At 68.3% G+C, this 22067-nt stretch overlaps 1 protein-coding gene across 1 annotated transcript; it reads left to right on the forward strand.

Moving 5' to 3' along the window:
- Nucleotides 1-201: 201 nt before the first annotated feature.
- Nucleotides 202-21126, forward strand: LOC125361034 (translation initiation factor IF-2-like). The gene is made up of 5 exons (XM_048359237.1): nucleotides 202-307; nucleotides 1839-2378; nucleotides 4049-4221; nucleotides 4860-5282; nucleotides 20989-21126. The coding sequence occupies exons 1-5, from the start codon at nucleotides 202-204 to the stop codon at nucleotides 21124-21126; spliced, it is 1380 nt and encodes a 459-aa protein (XP_048215194.1).
- Nucleotides 21127-22067: the final 941 nt, after the last annotated feature.

Here is a 22067-nt window from a genome sequence, read left to right on the forward strand (position 1 = left end):
GTGTGCTTGCACATGTGTGTAGGAGCTGTCTCTGTCTACACTCCTTGCACAGCCCTGCCAGCTACCTGGTGGTCTTTATGGGATTCGATTATTGTCTCTTCAATTGCCGTGAGTGATTTCACTGGTTCTTAATGTTCCATATTAAATCTCTCGTGTAAAATACCTTTAATGTTCACATAAAACACCGAGTGACGGCCGGCAATGCCGCCGCGGAGGCGTGGCCGGGGGCCTCGGGCCGCTTCCCGGTCCCGGGCCTGCGCGTGGGCTGGGTCAGAGGCCACAGGGGACAGGCTGCGTCCACGGGGAGGTGAGCCGGGGCTGGCCACGCCGCATGTCCTCCTCTCGGCTGTGGCGCACGGCCACGGTGCCTGGCACAGCAGCCGTCGGCTTCGTGAGGTCGGAAGGGCAGCGTGTCTGTTAGGGCCTAAACGGGGTCCAGGCAGGGCCGGTGGCTTCTGGGGCTCGGGGACCCTTCCTGCCTCCTCGGCAGGGGAGGGGGCTGCCTGTGTGCCTCGGCTTCTCGCCGCCTCCCTCCAGGCCGTCCCCCTCCTCCCCCCCCCCGACATGCAGATCTCCCACCCCCCTGCGTGACATCACAGGCCCCAGAACCATCTCCATCGCCAGGCCCCTTGTGCTGACGGGGAATGGAGCCTCATCTTCCGCCCGTCCCCTGCGTTAGGGGAGCACCTCCAGGGCCCCCGGATCAAGAAGAAGGGAGAGGGGACGAGGCCCTGGGTGTCACGAGGAGGGGGGCCTGGGTGTCACGAGGAGGGGGGTCTGGGTGTCACGAGGAGGGGGGGCCTGGGTGTCACGAGGAGGGGGGTCTGGGTGTCACGAGGAGGGGGGCCTGGGTGTCGTGAGGAGGGAGGCCTGGGTGTCGTGAGGAGGGGGGCCTGGGTGTCACGTGGAGGGGGGCCTGGGTGTCACGTGGAGGGGGGCCTGGGTGACACGTGGAGGGGGGCCTGGGTGACACGGAGGGGAGCCTGGGTGTCACGAGGAGGGGAGTCTGGGTGTTGTGAGGAGGGGGGCCTGGGTGTCGTGAGGAGGGGGCCCTGGGTGTTGTGAGGAGGGGGGCCTGGGTGTCGTGAGGAGGGGGGCCTGGGTGTCGTGAGGAGGGGGCCCTGGGTGTTGTGAGGAGGGAGGCCTGGGTGTCGTGAGGAGGGGGGCCTGGGTGTCACGAGGAGGGGGGCCTGGGTGACACGTGGAGGGGGGCTGGGTGACACGGAGGGGGGCCTGGGTGACACGTGGAGGGGGGCCTGGGTGTCATGAGGAGGGAGTCTGGGTTGTCGTGAGGAGGGGGGCCTGGGTGTCGTGAGGAGGGGGGCCTGGGTGTCACGTGGAGGGGGGCCTGGGTGTCACGTGGAGGGGGGCCTGGGTGTCGTGAGGAGGGGGGGCCTGGGTGACACGGAGGGGGTCTGGGGTGTCACGAGGAGGGGGGTCTGGGTGTCACGAGGAGGGGGGTCTGGGTGTCATGAGAAGGGGGGCCTGGGTGTCATGAGGAGGGAGTCTGGGTGTCACGAGGAGGGGGGTCTGGGTGTCACGAGGAGGGGGGTCTGGGTGTCGCGAGGAGGGGGGGCCCCTGGCCTCCGTGGAGTGTAACTTCGCCGTGCCCGGCTGCCTTGCGGTGATCCGGGGGCTGCGGAGGCCACGCCGCCCCCCGGATCCGAGGCGGGAGGGCCGCCTGCTGTGGAGTTGTGGGTCAGGGGCCGATCTTCACGTGGCCACCGGTGCCCGCGAGCACAGGTGACCCCGGGCAGCCTTCCTGCCCCTCCTGCTGGCCAGTCGCTGTGGACTCTGGGGCCGTGGGGATCCCCGTCCGCCGGGGGTCCCTGGGTCAGCACAAGGTGGTCAGGCCTGCCTGCCCTCACCCGAGGGCTCATCGCCGGCGGGACGCACAGGGAAGGGCCTGGAGGCCGAGAGCCCGCTCTGCTCTCAACGGACGGGGGGAGGCCGGGGAGCCGCCGCAAGGGACTCGGCTGTTGTCACTGTCACCTTCACGGGAGCAGCCCCGGTGCAGAGCCCAGGCGTGGGCCTGATCCTCACCCCGCCCCTGCTGGGAGCTGGGCTGCCCCCCAGGTGTCCCGCAGCAGAGGACCGACAGGTAAGGGAGACCCGGGAGACCCAGAACCGCACGCTCTGTGTCGATGTGTCCTCGGTCCTCTCGTGGACGCGGAGGCCCGCCTGGCCCTGGCCTGCACCCTCACTGATGGCGACCAGTCCCCACCTTCCCCCGGACCGCCCGCCCCCCCGGGGGCTCCCTCGCCGGAGCCCCGACAACGCCCACCGTGGGTCTGGGGGCCCGGAGGGCTCCTGTGCGTCGCTGACCCCCCGACGGCCTGCAGGGCGCCCCCCGAGTCACCCCCGGGCCCGTCTGGGAGGTGGGCCCTGCCTTGCGGTGGGCCCGAGGCCACCCCGGGGTGGGCGGTGCCTGAGACGCCTCCTCCCCCAGCCCCAGCCCCTGAGGCCCGCGCGTGGGCCTGCCGTGGGGATCACAGCACGGGGGGGGGGGGGGGGCTGAGCAGGCAGGTGGGCACGCTGGCGGGGTGACCCCTCAAGGTCAGTCGGCTCTACCCCTGCCTCCGTGACCCTGCGGAGCTGCGTGGCTGAGAACAGCGTCGGGGATCCGCGGTGTGGGGCCTGGGGCGCGGGGGCCGGGGGTGGGGGGGCGGCGGTGACCCCCTCCTGGCCAGGACCTGCCTCGCAGTGGCCAGCCCCGGGGGGGTGCAGGGTCCACCTGCCTGCGAGCCTGACCTCTACCCTCTGACCCCAGCCTCTGACCCCGCCCCGCTGCAGCGGCCCACCCCGGGCAGCTCGCCTTGTGCTAATGACCTGCAAGAGAAAAAGTTCATATATGGAAAATAATTTAAAACCCTCGAGGAGGGCAGCCCCTCCCCGCCCGGCCCTCTTTCTCCAAATAGACTCAAACGTGGTAATTTTATGAACAAATCTAGCCATGCATTATACATTTTTAAATTCTTAAGCTAACAGAGTGACTTTGGATCTATAAAAGGCATCAGAAATAAGTATCCCATTTATTTTCCCTTCTCAAACGCGCTCCATCCCTGCCCTCTCCGGCAGGGCCGCGACGGCCCAGGCTGGGGGCAGCCCTGGGGTCTGCAGACTCGCAGGCCTGACTCCCACTGCGGGGTGTGTGTGTGTGTGCATGTATGTGTGTGTGGCGCTGCTGCGCGCGCGGCTGTGTGTCCTCCCCTCTGCCTGGCTCCCCTCCCCCAGCGTGGGCTCCCCTCCCCCACTGCGGGCTCCCCTCCCCCCACTGTGGGCTCCCCTCCCCCAGCGTGGGCTCCCCTCCCCCACTGCGGGCTCTCCCTCCCCCAGCGTGGGCTCCCCTCCCCCAGCGTGGGCTCCCCTCCCCCTCTGCCAGGCTCCCCTCCCCCACTGCGGGCTCCCCTCCCCCACTGCGGGCTCCCCTCCCCCACTACGGGCTCCCCTCCCCCACTGCGGGCTCCCCTCCCCCTCTGCCAGGCTCCCCTCCCCCTCTGCCAGGCTCCCCTCCCCCAGCGTGGGCTCCCCTCCCCCAGCGTGGGCTCCCCTCCCCCAGCGTGGGCTCCCCTCCCCCAGCGTGGGCTCCCCTCCCCCAATGCGGGCTCCCCTCCCCCACTGCGGGCTCCCCTCACCCACTGTGGGCTCCCCTCCCCCACTGTGGGCTCCCCTCCCCCTCTGCCAGGCTCCCCTCCCCCACTGCAGGCTCCCTCCCCCACTGCGGGCTCCCCTCCCCCACTGCGGGCTCCCCTCCCCCATTGCGGGCTCCCCTCCCACAGCGTGGGCTCCCCTCCCCCAGCGTGGGCTCCCCTCCCCCACTGCGGGCTCCCCTCCCCCACTGCGGGCTCCCCTCCCCCTCGGCCAGGGCCCCAGCGTGCCCTTCTCCCAGTCCCTTAATGTGTACACGCGTTGTTGGTGCGTGCCTGGCCTGGCACCAGGTGAAGAGTCACCTCCACAGGAGCCGGGGGGCTCCTCGCCCTTCACCAGATACCCCACGCCTCCCCGTCTCCCTCCCGATGCCCCTCACCTGCCCTCGCGCCTCTGGGAGCCTCGCTCCCCCGCAGTGCCGCCGAGTCCCGCCGCGCGCCGCCGCGCGTGGGCGTCCGTCCTTCCCCGGTGCCCAGGGCCGCGCCGGGCGTCCGTCCTTCCCCGGTGCCCGGGGCCGTGCGCGCGGCCGAGCCACGGAGCTCAGCCGAGCGGGCGCGGGAGCTCGGGGTCGAGGTGGGGTGGGCAGGTGCGGGGGGGGGGGCGTCTGTGCCCGGCTACGGAGGGGGTGGTGTGCGCGGAGGGGCCGGAGCCCCCGGCCCGGGGCGCGGCTGCGGGCTCTGCCCCGGCCCCGAGCTCGGGGGCTGTGGGGAAGGACCCCCGTTTCCTGGGGCCCTGGCCAGTCCCGTCCGGGTGCCGGCCTCCCCAGGGCGCGGGCAGGCGGAGGGGCGCTGCCGGGCGGGGGTGCCCAGGGCCGGCCCGGCTCCCGGCTGCTGGTGGGTCGCGGTCTGTGGAAGGGGCTGTGGCGGGGCGGCCGTCCCTGTGGCCTCTCGCCGGGGCGGCTGGGCCGGGGTGGGGCGGGTGGTGTGCGGCTGGACGCGAGCCCGGCCGCGCGGGGTCGGCCGCGGGTCGGGCGGCAGGTGCAGCCCTGTGCGCGCTCGCCGGGTCTGCTGACGGAGCCGGGCGCCCGGCCGGGCCCGGGCCAGGTGTGCCGGACGGTGCGGGGGGGGGGGGGGAGGACGGGGCAGCCGGCGCTCGGCCGGGCCCCGCCTCAGGCCTGCACATGGCAGCGCTCCGCCTCGAACCCGGGGCTCCGGGAGTGACAGACGACAAGGCCCTGTCCCCTTCCTTTTCCTCCCCCTCTCCCTGGCCAGGGCACTGCGGTGACCGAAGTCCGGGCCCGGGGAGGGCTGGCCTGCAACAGCTGTAGACGGGAGGGCTCTGGGCAGGACAGACCTGGGCCCCCAACACTCTGGGGAGTGTGCACAGGCCGCCGGGCACGGACCAGGTCTGAGGGTGGGGTGCCGGGAAGGCCGGCCCCTCCGCTCACGGCGTCGGAATCGTCTCCCGATCCTGAGCAGATGGTTGAGAGCTCCGTGCTGACGCGGCCTGGCCTTGCGCTGCCCGTCCTGTCCCTCCGGGAGGAGGCCTCCCGGGGCCGCGGGGCCTTGGAGCCCCTGCCCTGTCAGCGAGGCCTAGGGTCCTGGGTCCCCAGAGCTCGGCCCTCGGCTCCTCCGTCGCATCCCTGGGCTCTGGGAAGGCCCTGGTCCCCAGGCAAGATGTCGGCCGGCCAGCCCGTAATCCCAATCCATAGCCTCCTGCCTCGCAGCCAGCTCTTCTCCCCTGGGGGGCGGCCCGGGAGGCCGGGGTGGGGGCCGCTGGGGGGCAGGGCAGGGACCGGGAAACGGTGGCGATGAGATGATGATGGTGGTCATTGGACGATAAAGGTCACGGGTGGCGGTGGCGATGGTGACAGGAGTCACGGTGCCGTGGTGGATGGTTTTGGTGATGGAGGTACCCGCTGCGTGGGTGGTTTTGGTGATGGAGGTACTCTGGCTGCGTGGGTGGTTTTGGTGATGGAGGTACTCGCTGCGTGGGTGGTTTTGGTGATGGAGGTACTCTGGCTGCGTGGGTGGTTTTGGTGATGGAGGTACTCGCTGCGTGGGTGGTTTTGGTGATGGAGGTACCCGCTGCATGGGTGGTTTTGGTGATGGAGGTACTCTCGCTGCGTGGGTGGTTTTGGTGATGGAGGTACCCGCTGCGTGGGTGGTTTTGGTGATGGAGGTACTCTGGCTGCGTGGGTGGTTTTGGTGATGGAGGTACCCGCTGCGTGGGTGGTTTTGGTGATGGAGGTACTCTGGCTGCGTGGGTGGTTTTGGTGATGGAGGTACCCGCTGCGTGGGTGGTTTTGGTGATGGAGGTACTCTGGCTGCGTGGGTGGTTTTGGTGATGGAGGTACCCACTGCGTGGGTGGTTTTGGTGATGGAGGTACTCTCGCTGCGTGGGTGGTTTTGGTGATGGAGATACCCGCTGCGTGGGTGGTTTTGGTGATGGAGGTACCCGCTGCGTGGGTGGTTTGGTGATGGAGGTACTCTGGCTGCGTGGGTGGTTTTGGTGATGGAGGTACTCTGGCTGCGTGGGTGGTTTTGGTGATGGAGGTACCCGCTGCGTGGGTGGTTTTGGTGATGGAGGTACCCGCTGCGTGGGTGGTTTTGGTGATGGAGGTACCCGCTGCGTGGGTGGTTTTGGTGATGGAGGTACTCTCGCTGCATGGGTGGTTTTGGTGATGGAGGTACTCTGGCTGCGTGGGTGGTTTTGGTGATGGAGGTACTCTCGCTGCACAGGTGGTTTTGGTGATGGAGGTACCCGCTGCGTGGGTGGTTTTGGTGATGGAGGTACTCTGGCTGCGTGGGTGGTTTTGGTGATGGAGGTACTCGCTGCGTTGGTGGTTTTGGTGATGGAGGTACCTGCTGCGTGGGTGGTTTTGGTGATGGAGGTACCCGCTGCGTGGGTGGTTTTGGTGATGGAGGTACTCTGGCTGCGTGGGTGGTTTTGGTGATGGAGGTACCCGCTGCGTGGGTGGTTTTGGTGATGGAGGTACTCTGGCTGCGTGGGTGGTTTTGGTGATGGAGGTACTCGCTGCGTTGGTGGTTTGGTGATGGAGGTACTCTGGCTGCGTGGGTGGTTTTGGTGATGGAGGTACCCGCTGCGTGGGTGGTTTTGGTGATGGAGGTACTCTGGCTGCGTGGGTGGTTTTGGTGATGGAGGTACTCTCGCTGCGTTGGTGGTTTTGGTGATGGAGGTACCCGCTGCGTGGGTGGTTTTGGTGATGGAGGTACCCGCTGCGTGGGTGGTTTTGGTGATGGAGGTACCCGCTGCGTGGGTGGTTTTGGTGATGGAGGTACTCTGGCTGCGTTGGTGGTTTTGGTGATGGAGGTACTCTGGCTGCGTGGGTGGTTTTGGTGATGGAGGTACTCGCTGCGTTGGTGGTTTTGGTGATGGAGGTACCCGCTGCGTGGGTGGTTTTGGTGATGGAGGTACCCGCTGCGTGGGTGGTTTTGGTGATGGAGGTACTCTGGCTGCGTGGGTGGTTTTGGTGATGGAGGTACTCGCTGCGTTGGTGGTTTTGGTGATGGAGGTACCCGCTGCGTGGGTGGTTTTGGTGATGGAGGTACCCGCTGCGTGGGTGGTTTTGGTGATGGAGGTACCCGCTGCGTGGGTGGTTTTGGTGATGGAGGTACCCGCTGCGTGGGTGGTTTTGGTGATGGAGGTACTCTCGCTGCACGGGTGGTTTTGGTGATGGAGGTACTCTGGCTGCGTGGGTGGTTTTGGTGATGGAGGTACTCTCGCTGCACAGGTGGTTTTGGTGATGGAGGTACCCGCTGCGTGGGTGGTTTTGGTGATGGAGGTACTCTGGCTGCGTGGGTGGTTTTGGTGATGGAGGTACTCGCTGCATTGGTGGTTTTGGTGATGGAGGTACCCGCTGCGTGGGTGGTTTTGGTGATGGAGGTACCCGCTGCGTGGGTGGTTTTGGTGATGGAGGTACTCTGGCTGCGTGGGTGGTTTTGGTGATGGAGGTACTCGCTGCGTTGGTGGTTTTGGTGATGGAGGTACCCGCTGCGTGGGTGGTTTTGTGATGGAGGTACCCGCTGCGTGGGTGGTTTTGGTGATGGAGGTACCCGCTGCGTGGGTGGTTTTGGTGATGGAGGTACTCTGGCTGCGTGGGTGGTTTTGGTGATGGAGGTACTCGCTGCGTTGGTGGTTTTGGTGATGGAGGTACCTGCTGCGTGGGTGGTTTTGGTGATGGAGGTACTTGCTGCGTGGGTGGTTTTGGTGATGGAGGTACTCTCGCTGCGTGGGTGGTTTTGGTGATGGAGGTACTCTCGCTGCGTGGGTGGTTTTGGTGATGGAGGTACCCGCTGCGTGGGTGGTTTTGGTGATGGAGGTACCCGCTGCGTGGGTGGTTTTGGTGATGGAGGTACCCGCTGCGTGGGTGGTTTTGGTGATGGAGGTACCCGCTGCGTGGGTGGTTTTGGTGATGGAGGTACTCTGGCTGCGTGGGTGGTTTGGTGATGGAGGTACTCGCTGCGTTGGTGGTTTTGGTGATGGAGGTACCTGCTGCGTGGGTGGTTTTGGTGATGGAGGTACTTGCTGCGTGGGTGGTTTTGGTGATGGAGGTACTCTGGCTGCGTGGGTGGTTTTGGTGATGGAGGTACTCTCGCTGCGTGGGTGGTTTTGGTGATGGAGGTACTCTCGCTGCGTGGGTGTTTTGGTGATGGAGGTACCCGCTGCGTGGGTGGTTTTGGTGATGGAGGTACCCGCTGCGTGGGTGGTTTTGGTGATGGAGGTACTCGCTGTGTGGATGGTTTTGGTGATGGAGGTACCCGCTGCGTGGGTGGTTTTGGTGATGGAGGTACTCGCTGCATTGGTGGTTTTGGTGATGGAGGTACCCGCTGCGTGGGTGGTTTTGGTGATGGAGGTACTCTCTCTGCGTGGGTGGTTTTGGTGATGGAGGTACCCGCTGCGTGGGTGGTTTTGGTGATGGAGGTACCCGCTGCGTGGGTGGTTTTGGTGATGGAGGTACTCTGGCTGCGTGGGTGGTTTTGGTGATGGAGGTACTCTGGCTGCGTGGGTGGTTTTGGTGATGGAGGTACCCGCTGCGTGGGTGGTTTTGGTGATGGAGGTACCCGCTGCGTGGGTGGTTTTGGTGATGGAGGTACCCGCTGCGTGGGTGGTTTTGGTGATGGAGGTACCCGCTGCGTGGGTGGTTTTGGTGATGGAGGTACTTGCTGAGGGGTGGTGGTAACTGTAACTGGATGATGGAGATGCCTGGTGATCGTCACGGATGGGCTTGGGGTGAGGCTGGCAGTACAGGGGCCACCCCGGGGGAAGTGGCGGTGGTGGTGGAGGCGGTGGAGACGCAGGGCTGGGATGGTAAAGCTAACTACTGGCCTCAAGTACGCAGCGTCTCTGGGCCAAGCACCGTCAGGTCTCATGCGCTGTGGAGTTGTCAGGATGGCGGAATCTGGCATCCACCCATCTTCCAGAAGCGGAGAGACAGGCCTCCACGGGGAGCAGTTACTCGTCACGTTATGTGGCTACTAGTGCGTGAGCCCGGGAGCAGACACCTCCCTCCTCCCCACATCCCCCCCCCCCCCCGCTCGGGGAATGCCAGGCCCGCCCCGCCCCCGCCTGGCCTGCACTCCGCCTCTTGTAGCGCCCCACCCCCACTCCGCCCGCTCCTCCTCCAGCCTGCCAGTGGCTTTGTGCAGCTCCGTCAGGCTTGCTCTCCCCGCCCCCCCCCCCCCCCCCCACGTTTGGATTAAGCTCGACATTAATTTGCTGGCGGAGGCCTGCCGTGGGCCTTGCGGCGTGAGCACCTGTGTATGCTAATGGACTTCCAAGGAAATTATTGGAATGTGCTAAATGGGAGGCTTAAAGGTTACTTGTTCCCCTGCAACCCATGAACTGTTGGATGAAAAAGTCATAACAGAAATAATTGAAGTGTTAGGAAGGGGAAGGAAAGGATATGAGATCCAATCAACAGTTCTGTTATCACTTGTGATCATCCTGACACCGGTGGGGTCCGGACCCAAGGTTAGAGCAGGGTTGCAGAGAGTCGCAGTCATGGGTGCTCCCTGGATCCTGTGTGGTGCTCCTCGTCTCTGCACTGTCAGGCTCTGGTTAGATGGAGGAGGGGGGACAGAGTCGCAGTCATGGGTGCTCCCTGGATTCTGTGTGGTGCTCCTTGTCTCTGCACTGTCAGGCTCTGGTTAGATGGAGGAGGGGGGGCAGAGAGTCGCAGTCATGGGTGCTCCCTGGATTCTGTGTGGTGCTCCTTGTCTCTGCATTGTCAGGCTCTGGTTAGAGGAAGATGGGGGGACAGAGGGTCGCAGTCATGGGTGCTCCCTGGGTTCTGTGTGGTGCTCCTTGTCTCTGCACTGTCAGGCTCTGGTTAGAGGGAGATGGGGGGACAGAGAGTCGCAGTCATGGGTGCTCCTTGGATTCTGTGTGGTGCTCCTTGTCTCTGCACTGTCAGGCTCTGGTTAGAGGAAGATGGGGGGACAGAGAGTCGCAGTCATGGGTGCTCCCTGGGTTCTGTGTGGTGCTCCTCGTCTCTGCACTGGCAGGCTCTGGTTAGACGGAGATGGGGGAAGGAGAGTCGCAGTCATGGGGGCCCCCGGATTCTGTGCCTGCTGAGGCGGGTGTCCAGGAGACCCTTGTGGGGCCTTTCACCCTGAGCTCTCTGTCTGCAGACCGCAGTTCTTTTCCCGAGAAGCAAAGGCTTCCCCACACAGCAAGGGCCAGGCGTGTCCTGGCGTGTCCTGTGCTGGCCTGCATGAGGGGCTGGACAAGGTGGGGGAGAGGGAGCCCTGGCTGCCCAGGAGGGCTTGGCGGGTCTGTTGACTTGGGCGTTCGGTTGGGCCCAGGGAATGGCACGTTGGAAGGCTGTTAATGGTGGCAGTGCAGGGGTGGCCTTGGCCAGGGCCCAGAGCCCATGGACAGGCCCGGGGGAAGCAGGTCCAGGCGGAGCTCACCCAACAGGCCCGCCGGAGAAGCAGGTCCAGGCGGAGTTCACCTGGCTGGGGCTCTGGCCCTCTGGAAGGCGGGCACTGCAGGCCCCTGCCAGCTGAAAGTGATGCAGCGGGTCACCTGGGCCCCATGAGCCCCCAGATGCCCTGCCTGGGCCTGGCCTCTCACCATTGGTGGTTGGGGGGGCTGGGCCTGGCCTCTCACCATTGGTGGTTGGGGGGGGCTGGGCCTGGCCTCTCACCATTGGTGGTTGGGGGGGGGGCTGGGCCTGGCCTCTCACCATTGGTGGTTGGGGGGGGCTGGGCCTGGCCTCTCACCATTGGTGGTTGGGGGGGGCTGGGCCTGGCCTCTCACCATTGGTGGTTGGGGGGGGCTGGGCCTGGCCTCTCACCATTGGTGGTTGGGGGGGGCTGGGCCTGGCCTCTCACCATTGGTGGTTGGGGGAGGGGGGGCTGGGCCTGGTCTCTCATCATTGGTGGTTGGGGGGGGCTGGGCCTGGCTCTCACCATTGGTGGTTGGGGGAGGGGGGGCTGGGCCTGGTCTCTCATCATTGGTGTGGGGGGGCTGGGCCTGGCCTCTCACCATTGGTGGTTGGGGGGGGCTGGGCCTGGTCTCTCATCATTGGTGTGGGGGGGCTGGGCCTGGCCTCTCACCATTGGTGTCTCCGGGTGGGGAGGAGAGGAGGATGATAGCAGGGTTGACTCTCTCCTGAGTCCAGAACCACCAAAGACTGGCTGCCTGGCTGCAGGGACTCTGCGTTTCTCCCCACTCTCCACCCCAAGCTGCCTGGCCTGCTGGTCCTCAGACGGTGCTGAGCTGGGAGGCAGATGAGGACCTCCCAGGGGCAGGCCTTTCCAGACTGTGCCCTCTGGGCAGAAGAGCTAGAGGGAGTCTTGAGCCGTGGGTGCTAAGATGCTACGTCACCCTGTGGGGCTCCAGGGCCTGGGCTGGTCTGTCTCTGGGGGAAGTAGAAGGAGGGTAGGGTCTGGGTTGGGATTGTGGCTGCCTCTCCCTGGCCCCGCCTCTCCCTGGCCCCGCCTCTCCCAGGTCCCTCCTCTCTCTGGCCCCGCCCCTCCCTGCCCCCACCTCTCCTGGCCCCACCTCTTCTGGCCCCTCCTCTCCATGGCCCTGCCTCTCATGGCCCAACCTCTCCAAGCCCCGCCTCACCCTGGCCCCGCCTCACCCTGGCCCCGCCTCTACCTAGCACCTCCTCTCCAGGCCCCGCCTCTCCTGGCCCCGCCTCTCCTGGCTCCTCCTCTCCCTGGCCCCGCCTCTGCCTGGCCCCCGCCTCTCCTGGCCCTGCCTCACTCTGGCCCCGCCTCTCCAGGCCCCACCTCACCCTGGCCCCATCTCTACCTAGCACCTCCTCTCCAGGCCCCGCCTTACCCTGGCCCCGCCTCTCCAGGCCCTGCTTCTCCAGGCCCCTCCTCTCCATGGCCCTGCCTCTCCTGGCCCCGCCTCTCCCAGCCCCGCCTCTCCCGGCCCCGCCTCTCCAGGCCCCGCCTCTCCTGGCCCCGCCTCTCCTGGCCCCGCCTCTCCCGGCCCCTCCTCTCCATGGCCCCGCCTCTCCTGGCCCCTCCTCTCCATGGCCCCGCCTCTCCTGGCCCCGCCTCTCCTGCCCCGCCTCTCCCGGCCCCGCCTCTCCTGCGCCGCCTCTCCCGGCCCCGCCTCTCCCGGCCCCGCCTCTCCCGGCCCCGCCTCTCCCGGCCCCTCCTCTCCCGGCCCCGCCTCTCCCGGCCCCGCCTCTCCCGGCCCCGCCTCTCCAGGCCCCGCCTCTCATGGCCCCGCCTCTGATGGCCCAACCTCTCCCGGCCCCTCCTCTCCATGGCCCCGCCTCTCCCGGCCCCTCCTCTCCATGGCCCCGCCTCTCCCGGCCCCGCCTCTCCAGGCCCCGCCTCTCATGGCCCCGCCTCTGATGGCCCAACCTCTCCCGGCCCCTCCTCTCCATGGCCCAACCTCTCCCGGCCCCTCCTCTCCCGGCCCCGCCTCTCCCGGCCCCGCCTCTCCAGGCCCCGCCTCTCATGGCCCCGCCTCTGATGGCCCAACCTCTCCCGGCCCCTCCTCTCCATGGCCCCGCCTCTCCCGGCCCCTCCTCTCCATGGCCCCGCCTCTCCCGGCCCCGCCTCTCCAGGCCCCGCCTCTCATGGCCCCGCCTCTGATGGCCCAACCTCTCCCGGCCCCTCCTCTCCATGGCCCCGCCTCTCCCGGCCCCTCCTCTCCATGGCCCCGCCTCTCCCGGCCCCGCCTCTCCAGGCCCCGCCTCTCATGGCCCCGCCTCTGATGGCCCAACCTCTCCCGGCCCCTCCTCTCCATGGCCCAACCTCTCCCGGCCCCTCCTCTCCCGGCCCGCCTCTCCAGGCCCCGCCTCGCCCTGTGCGTCCGTGTGTGTTTTCCATCCTGAACTGTGTAGCCGGTGTGTGTGATGCCCAGGGGCATCGTCACTGGTTAGCCCTAAGCGGTCACGGTGAGGCGGGTGCGGAGAGGACGGAAGGTTCTGGAAGTGGGAGGCAGGGCCGCCACTGCTCAGCTATGCCACATGGGGTCCGGGTGGGTGGCGGCAGCTGGAGCCGGCTGGGCCGGGCCATGGGCCTCTCCTGCCTGAGTGGCCTTGGGAAGAGCCTTGCGCCGGCCGCTTGGGCAGCCTCTCCCTCCCCTGCCTGGCCGCGGCCCACCCCGCCCTTACCACCCAGGTGCAGGCACCATGGATGTGCTGCCTGGCCCGCTCGGGTTCTGACCGCGGGTGGGAAGGCCCCGGGCCTTTTCTTTGCATAAAGAGAAGAACGCGGCTGCGATGGAACCCAGGCTGTTGTTCACGCCAGCCGGGCCTCGGCCTTGGCTCCAGAAAGGCAAGGAGAACCACGGCGCCCTCCTCAGGATGACTTCTGGTGCCACGGTGCTGGCTGGAGCAGCGCGGGCGGGCCCGGCCCAGGGGCTGGCACTTCTCCTGCGTACGCGCTGCGGGCCCCTGTCCCCGAGGCCAGCCCCTCCCACAAAGACAGCCGAGGCAGGACACGGCCGGCCGGCGTGAGGCTGGGCTGAGGGGCAGGGAGGGCCCGGAGGCCGCGGGGATCCGAGTTGGCCTCCCGGCCGGATTCTGCACGGCTGGGCTGCCCAGAGGCCTCTTCCTTCAGCCTGCTGGGCCCTGGGCCCAGCCGCGGGGCTGGACGAGGCCCTGGGTGATCACCGCTGGGTGAGGACTTGCCCTTCCCTCCCCATCTGTCCGAGAGGGAGCGAGAAAGAGGGGAGGAGAGAAGGGAGAGGAGGGGAGGGGAGGGGAGGGGAGGGAGGGGAAAGGAGGGGAGGGGAGGGGAGGGGAGGGGAGAGGAGGGGAGGGGAGGGGGAGGGGAGAGGAGGGGAGGGGAGGGGGAGGGGAGAGGCGGGAGGGCGCAGGTCTCCCTTTGCCTAGGGAAGGGGGCGCAGGGGCCACCTTGGGGGCGCCCACCCCGGTGGCATCCTCACGGGGCCTGCGGAGCGGATCCGAGGATTACCAGAGATAATCCACCTGGTGTCCCTGTCACCTGTCACCCGCACGGCTGGCGCCCGGCGGGTGTGGGACCCCCCCCGCCCACCCCCCGCCCCCGGGCCGCCCCTCTCGGCCCAGCTTCCCTCTGGTGATGGGTGAGACGTGGCCCCTGACCCCGGGGATGCCGCCGTGAAAGCGGGGCGTGCCGGGGCTGGGCTGCGGTGTGCCCCCCGGGGCCGCCCTCCCGGCTGAGCCCCCCCCCCGACTCGATGAGACGATTAACCCCGCGTTCAGAGCCGCCCAGCCGTGAACGCGCGGGGCGGCCGCGCGCTGCCTTTCGATGAGCCTTATGTAACGGCTGTGGGGAGCGCGGGCGCCCGCGCCAGCCCGCTTTTAAAATAGATCGCTTGTCTTTATATAGCCGAACGAGCCTTTCTTCTGGCTCTGCCGTCTCACAGAGGCGCTGATGTAGGTCAGATATTGCTTGGTGAGAATTAATTAATCTATAATTGTATCGAAGGAAGGGGAGAAAAACAAGTAGGCGCTCGACGTGTTCATCCGGCCCCGGGCGGAGGGTGCCGGGGGAAGCTCCGGGAGGAGCCGGGGTTCCTTGGGCTCGGGGGGCGGGGGGGCCCTGCCCCCGCTCACCCCTGACCTGGCCTGGGCCCGCGGGCAGGGCTGAAGCCCCCCCCACCCCTCTCCCGAGGGCCCCTCTCCCCAGGGCCGGCCACTGGGCCGCGGCTCCGCGCTGAGGGTGTGCCTGGAGAGCACCCCAGCTTCAGGGAGGACTGCGAGCCCAAGAGCAGGCATTCGGGGTCCCCCACCCAGGGCGGTGTCTCGGGGTGAGGCCTGCGGGCCGGGCCTCCCGCCTGGAGGGTGCCCTGGCCTCCCGCGGCACCCCAGGCCCCGGGCCTGACCCCCCCTCCCCCCCGGGCCTGCTGGGCGTGGGGAGGTCTTTCCACTTTGTCTTCCACGCCCACCCCTCCGTCCTGGTCTCCTCTTGGCCATCTACAGCCTGGACCAGAGAGGTCGGGGTCTTGGTGGGGCCTGGGACCTCCCAGCCCCTCGTGGGGAGCCCCAGGTAGCCCCTCCGCCTGCCCCTGCGGGGCCCCGGCCTCCCACAGGGCGTCGGCTGGTCCCACGGCCCCCGGGGGCGGGGGCTGGGCACCTGTGCTCGCGTCCTACACAGAAAGCAAGACCGAAAGGAAGCAGCGCAGCCCCAAAGGCGGGCGCCCTCGGTGTCTGCGGGGCCCAGACCCAAGGCCGCGCCAGTGCCGCGTGCACGCCCCCCCCCCCCCGGGGCGCTTCTGATGCCGGTGCCGCCCGGCTGCGGAGCAGAGCTGTTCCACTGCGTCGTTTGGGGGGTAACGAGGGGAAAGGCTGCACGTGTTCCGATGGGATTCCACGGGGGCCGGGTGGTCCCGTGGGCACCGACGGGGCTCTGTCACGTGGTGGCAGGGCCTGGCGGCCAGTCCGCTTCCTCCCAGAGACATCTCCGCCTGCTGCACATGCACAAGCCCGGCAGGCCCTGCCTCTGTGCGGGCCGCAGGCCAGGCTCCCTCCGCCTGCCTGGGTCGGCAGCAGCACCGCCCAGAACTGCGGCACCGGCGTCCTCTGTGGACAAGTGGGGAAACCGAGGCTGGCAGCGTGGGGGTGATCCTGGGCCCACATGGCTGGAACCTGTAGTCCAGCGTCCTCCGGCTGTAAAGAGGCAGTGGAATCCTGGCCCCGGAGCGCCCCGGGCCCTGGGGCCCCCCGCCCCCCTGCCCCAGGCCCCGCCCCCCTCCCCCAGCCCCCGTCCCCCAGCCCCGCCCGGCCCGCGAGGAGGCTGCGTGGAGGCAGGCTCGCTTCCTCCTGGGTGTTTTGTTCTTGTTCGCTGTCGTACAAATGTCAAGGAAGAATTTAAATGAGGGAAGCCGCCTCGAAGGTTGTGTTTTCTGGCAGGCGTTCGGGGCTGGTGACGCGCGGGGAGGGCCGGCTTCCGATCCCGAGACCGCTGCGGCGCGGCGGAGACGCGGGCACGGCCCGGGGACCCCGCGCCCCGGGGACCTGGGCCGCTAGAGGCTGGGAACGGGGGGGGGGGGGGGGCTCTGCGCTCTCGCTGGGGTCCGGGGCAGGCTTCCAGAAGCGCGTTCCACCGTCCAGAATCACGCACGGGCATTACGGGGAGACACACGAGCCCCGCGGGCGGCCTGCCGACACGAGGAAGGGGCTGGGCGCGGGGCGGGCCGTGGGGCCGGGCTGCCCGGAGGAGGGGCCGGGGCCGCAGTCAGAGAGGGGCCTCCGGGACGGAAGGAGGGCAGGGAGCTGAAGCTGGGACCCCGCGCCGGGCCTCCGCCACGGCAATCCGGGGCAGCCCAGATTTGAACCCGGGGACGCCCGGCGTCAGAGCCTCAGAGCCGGTGGCCCCGACTTCTGGCCGCCCAGGGTGCGGGTCTCGGGCCTGCTGCCTCGTGGGAAGTAGAGGAGCCTACAGACGGCTCACGTTAAACTAAATACATGACTGAAATCCCAGCGCGCGGGCAGCCCGCGGGGGGAGCGGGAGGGCCGGGGCGGCCGCCGGGAGCCGGGCCCAGCCGCGCTGCCATTAATCACTTTTCAATTAGCACGCCGGAGCCGGCGTCTGAGCACGGGGGGCGGGCTCGCGGCTCCGGCGCGTGGTTACGCACGCGTGAGCCGGAGTGGCGGGCGGCGCGGAGCTGGGGGGGGGGGGGGCGAGCCGGGCCCGGCGCACCGCGGGTGCCCGGACGCAGCCACGGGGAGGAGGGCGGGACAGACGCCCCCATCCCCCCAGGGGTGGAGTCCTGGCCTCTCTCTGAGCGCCTGCCTCCAGGCCGAGAGAGAGCACGCTTCTGGAAGCTGGTGGTGGTGGCCAGGGCGAGAAGCTGGCAGGGAAACCCGGCGGCCGCAGCGCTGAGACCCGGCCCTCCCTGTGAGGCGAGGAGGCGGTGGCAGCCGTCCAGCCGTGCTGCTCAGGGGCCAGGCCTCCGGTGGTCAGGACGGGGCTGGGGGGGCTGGGACCCGAGGATCACGGCTGGAAGCCAGCCTGGGCAGGGAAGTCCCCGGGACTCTTGTCTCCAATTAATCCTACACACACACACACACACGCACACGCACACACACGCACACACACACACGCACACGCACACACACACACACACGCACACACACACACGCACACACACACGCACACACACACACACACACGCACACACGCACACACGAGGTCCCGTGGGGTCGACACCTGTGACTGGATCCTGGCGGCTTTATAAGAAGAGAGACATTGAGGAGAGGAGATGGGGAGGGACACTGGGCCTCGAGCCTGCCCGGGACCAGCGCTCGGCGGGGGGGACCTGGGGAGGCCCAGGGACGCAGGAGAGTGGCCCATCCTTCCATGCCTGCCCTTCGGTTACCCGTGCCTTCGTCATGGCGGGGCCGCGCCTGGCCTTTGGTCTGACGAGTTGTCTAATCGGCACCTGTGGCACAGTGGAGCCACAGTGGAGCCAGGACGCCAGGCCAGGCCCGCGCCCGCCCGCCCGCCCGCCCGCCGGTCTCCAGGCCCCGCTCGGCTTTCCCTGCTGATTTCCTCATTACCAGGATTTAGTTTGCAAATAGCTGCAGAACTTCAAGGTCTCCGTCGCCTTCCGGAGGCTCATCAGACCCCATAGAAATTCAGATCAGGAGCCCCGGCGGCCCTGTTGCTGGGCGCCTGCCCACGCTCACGTGCCGTTATTAATTCTTTTATAAATAACTTGATCTTCATCACGGCTGCGTATTGTTTATGATAACCATCGTATTATTTAGATGTCAGCCGCGCCGTGTTAATTACGGCGGCCGGCTGGAGTTGTCAGTGGTAGAGCGAGCTGGACGCGTCTATCGGGGTTCACGGTGATTGGGGTCCTGGAGCCCTTCTTCCTCCCCTCCTCCTTCACCCTGTTTGGGTCCCCAAATCCGGGAAGCCGGTGGCGTCAGCGGAAGCGGCGGGCGGGGAGGCTCCGCTCCCGGGCCGTGTTCGGGGACGGGCGCGGATCCCAGACCCAGGCCCGTGTGTGCACAGCGAGCACCTGTCCCTCTGCGATGCGCGGCCTCCGTCTTTGTCCTGAGCAGGGCCCCACCGGCCCCTGGCTCCGTCCCCCGTCCCCGCTCAGCCTCCAGGCACTGGGGTCCGGCTGCCCGGTCTGCCGTCTCCGGGGTGCCGGCCCCCAGCCACCTGTTTTCCTTGGATTCCTTCATTTACCGGTGACCGGCGGGGCGGCGGGCAAGGCCAGGCTTGCCTCTGCTCTCCCTCCGTCTCGCCCTGGCCCGGCCCCACCCCGACTGCTCCCCGGGAGCCGTGGGGGCGCCGTGGCCAGTCACGGGGCGGGTCAGCGCCCCCTCCACGCAGGCCAGCGGCTCGCCCAGCCCAAGGCCAGCTCTCCCTCTGGAGGCTGAGCCCGAGATTAGTCGGGAAGGCCTCGTTCTGGGTGCCCCGCTCCTCAGGGAAAGGGAGCGGGGCTCCTGCCTCCAGGGGATGTCCAGCCAGAGCCGGGGAGCGACTCGAGAGGGGCCATTTCCAAACCACCAGAGCCCCGTTCACCCCGGCCATGGCAGCCTGGCGGGGGGGGGGGGAACCCTTTACGGAACCCAGACCTGCTCCAGGAGGACGCGGGCGGGGCTGGACGTCACTGCCCGGCCCAGAGGCGTGGCCACAGGAGCCGGCCTCGGCGTCCTCCCGGGGTGTGGTCCCGGCTGTGGGGCGGCCGCCCCGAGCCCTCCCTCCCTGAGGGTTGGGGCGCTGGGGTCCGCCGGGCTCTGGCCCCTGCCCTCCGCCGCCTCCTCCGCGCCCGGCCCGCCTCCCGAGCCATTTGCATGGATTTGCATACATTGTTTCCCGGAGTCCCGTTTGTTCTGGAGCAGCCGCGTTTTGAATCCTAAGCCTCCTCACCTCCCAGCCTCCTCTCCCGCTGCCTTTGTCCCCACCCAGCCCCCTGCATTTTTTAGCTCCTCATTATCCTGCCGCTGCTGGGGACGGGGTGTCTATTTTTACGTTTCCTTTCTTGCCTCGCGGCCTCCCTTCTGTGGGGATCTGGGGGCTTGCCAGCTCTCCATGGCCCCTGGAAGCACGGAGGGCCGGATGGATGGCGGAGGGGGGCTCGGGCACCGCCGGCCTGCGGGCCTGTGGGGGGGAGGGGGAGGGGACCGTGTGCCTCGGGGTGCAGCCCCGCCCCAGAACCAAGGGCCTGGGCCACACCTGGGGTCCCCGCGACGGGGAGAAGGGCACTTCTGTGCGTCCGCGCGGTCCCCGGGGCCCCAGAGGCCAGCGGGAGGGGAGCAGAGTGCTTGGGGCCTCCTGGGTCTGGGCCCCCGCCCCCCCTCCCAGGGACGTGCCCTGTGCTCCATTCTGGGATGGGAAGACGTGAGCTGTCGCCCTGCCTTCCTTCTCCCTCCCACCCCTCTCCACCACAGACGGATCACTCATTCTCCAGCTCAGCTCCCAGACTTCTGGAAGCTTTACCTCATGCTCTGTGTGTGTGTGTGTGTGTGCGTGTGTGTGTGCGCGTCCGTGTGTGTGTGTGCGTGTGTGTGTCGGTGGGTCCTGGGCCTTGAACTCAGGGCTAGAGTGTTTTTGCTCAAGGCCGCAGCTCCACTTCTGGCGTTCTGGTGGTTCCCTGGAGCGAAGAGTCCCCCAGACTTTGCCGCCCGGGCCGGCTTTGCACTGCGGTCCACAGATCTCAGCCTCCTGAGCAGCTGGGGTGCCCGCTGCCCCCCTCTCCTCGCGCTCTTCCACGTCACTGCAGGCGCTGAGCAGCAGGGCCTCTGTGACCCCCCCCCCCCATGCCAGGGTCCCGGGGCTCAGGTCTGGGAGGGCCAGGCGCTCCGAAGCCCTCGGGGCTCCTCCACCTGTCAGGCCCGCATCGCCACAGAGCTGCCCAGGCCAGGGTGGGGCGCAGGCAGAGCCGCCGTCGGGGAGGGCAGGGACCTCGATCCGCAGTCCCTGTGCCACCGCCCCCCCATCATCCGGCCCGCGCGGGCCAGTCCTCGGCCCTGGCTCTCAGGTATGGATGCTGGGATGCGATGGGCAGTGGGGGAGGTGGGTGGCTCACCCCGGCAGCACGGCTCCTCTATGGGGCGTTCTCTCTTCCGGCGCTCCTGGACGGCCCCTGGGGCCTCCCGGGCACGCCCGGTGACCGTGGGCAGGGCCGAGGTGGGAGTATGGACACGGGTAACGGGGAGAGCGTCGGAGGGGACCGTGGCAGGGGCTGACTCCGGCTGCAGTGGGCCAGTGTTCTTGGTCCAGGAGCTGTGTGTGTGCGTGTGTGTGTGCGTGCGTGTGCACGCGCACGTGTGTGAGCTGGGATCGGGAGGGATTAAGGCCTGGCAGCTGTCACCCACACTGAGGACAGGACGGCAGGCCTGGGAGGGAGTATGTATTGGGGACGGGCTCAGGAGCTGATCTCTCGGGCTCCGGAGGAAATTATAAACTATCCTATCAAGTGCGGTTATTGACTGAGGCTGAGACCAAATCTGACATTCATCCCCTGCCTTTGACATTAAGGAACGACTGAGACTGGGGATTTGCATAACTCTCTCGGAGGGATGGGAGGTGGGGGGGGAATCTGGGCGGGCACAGCCGCTGCAGCAGCCGGGGGCGGGGGGTGGGGGGGAGCTGTGTCCCGCCGCCTGGAGCCAGGGCACCGGGAGCAGCAGGGCGTCCAGGGCCGCTCTCCGCGGGGGAGGGCCGCGCCCAGCTCACGGCGTCTTCGGGGTGACCTGCGGGGGCCCCCCCCGCCCTGGGCACGGGACGGGAGGGCGCTGCCGGCCTTGGCGCCGCGGGGGAGGGCGGGGGAGGGCGGGGGCCGCACGCGGAGCCCCGCAAGGCCCGGCCGCGAGTGGGGCCCCTGGCGAGAGGCCAGGCAGAGTGGCCGCCTCGCCGCCGCGACCGTCCTTCCTCCTGCTGCCCCCTGGGCGCCGACCTGCTGTGTCCCTCCCACCCCCCCTTCCCCGACGCAGCCCGGCCTCCTCCCCAGCCCCCCGAGGAGCCCCCAGCGCCCCAACCCCACAGCCCGAGCGCCACGGCAACTGAGATCGCCCTGCTGATGGTGGGTCTGGGGACACAGAAAGTTCCAGAGATGTCTGCTCCTCAGGACGACGACAAGTGCTGGTGACAGGCCCCGGCTGGCATGCCGGGGACGCCTGCCTGCCTGCCTGTCTGTCTGTCTGCACACGCTGGCGGGGCGCCGGGGCCCTCGCGGTGCGGCCCACCACCGGCTCTCCCCGGGATCGACGGCGCCCTTCACTGGTCTTGCGGCTCTGAGCAGCACAGGGCCACCACTTGGTCAAGCCGGAGGGACCGTGGCCGCCATCGATCGGGGGGGCTGCGTGCGGCAGGAGAAAGTCAATTTTCCCCTTCAGTTCGGTTCAGTTCAGCAAACAAGCGGGGAGCCCGGGCGGCGGTCGGCGGTTGGGCCCTGTCCGGCGGGGAGGCGGCGCCGGGCCGGGGGCTCCCGCGGTCTCCGTCTGCTGTCGCTGAGCGGGACCTGCCGAGCTGGCGTTCTGTGGGCGTCGTTTCAGTCCTCACCCCCGCCCCGGGCTGGGCGCTGCGGGGGTTTCCCTGAGCTCGGCCGTGGGGGCCCGGTGCCTGCGTGCCCCCCACACCTGGCGCGGGGGGGGCGGCGGTTTGCGGGAAACAGGGCCCCTTCCCCCCTGGGCAGGAGAGGACAGCGGTAAGGTGGCTGTCACCTGTGGTGTGTCCCCAGATGGAGGGCCTAAGGGGGCCCAGGACGGAGCGCCGACTGCGGTCACAAACGTCCAGTGCTCTTGAGCTGCCGGCCAGCCCCTCCCCGCTCCCCGCGCCTCCCCAGGGCCCCTGGCTGCGGCGCTCGGTGACGGGGTGGCTAGGCCCCGCCTTGGCGGGGGGCCGTGGGTCTGGTGAGAGGCGGGCACCTCCCGAACGCCCCCGTTGAGACCCCCGCTGCCGACGCCTGTCCCCCCGTCCCCCGCCGATGCGGGGTCACCCGGGCGGGGAGTCACTCCCCCTGCTGGTGTTCCGGCGTGCGCGTTCATTCTGTAGGGATAATTACTGTGGAGCCCACAGGGGCTGCTTCTG

Source organism: Perognathus longimembris, chromosome 12, assembly GCF_023159225.1.
Source record: "Perognathus longimembris pacificus isolate PPM17 chromosome 12, ASM2315922v1, whole genome shotgun sequence".
Classification (NCBI taxonomy): Eukaryota; Metazoa; Chordata; class Mammalia; order Rodentia; family Heteromyidae; genus Perognathus; species Perognathus longimembris.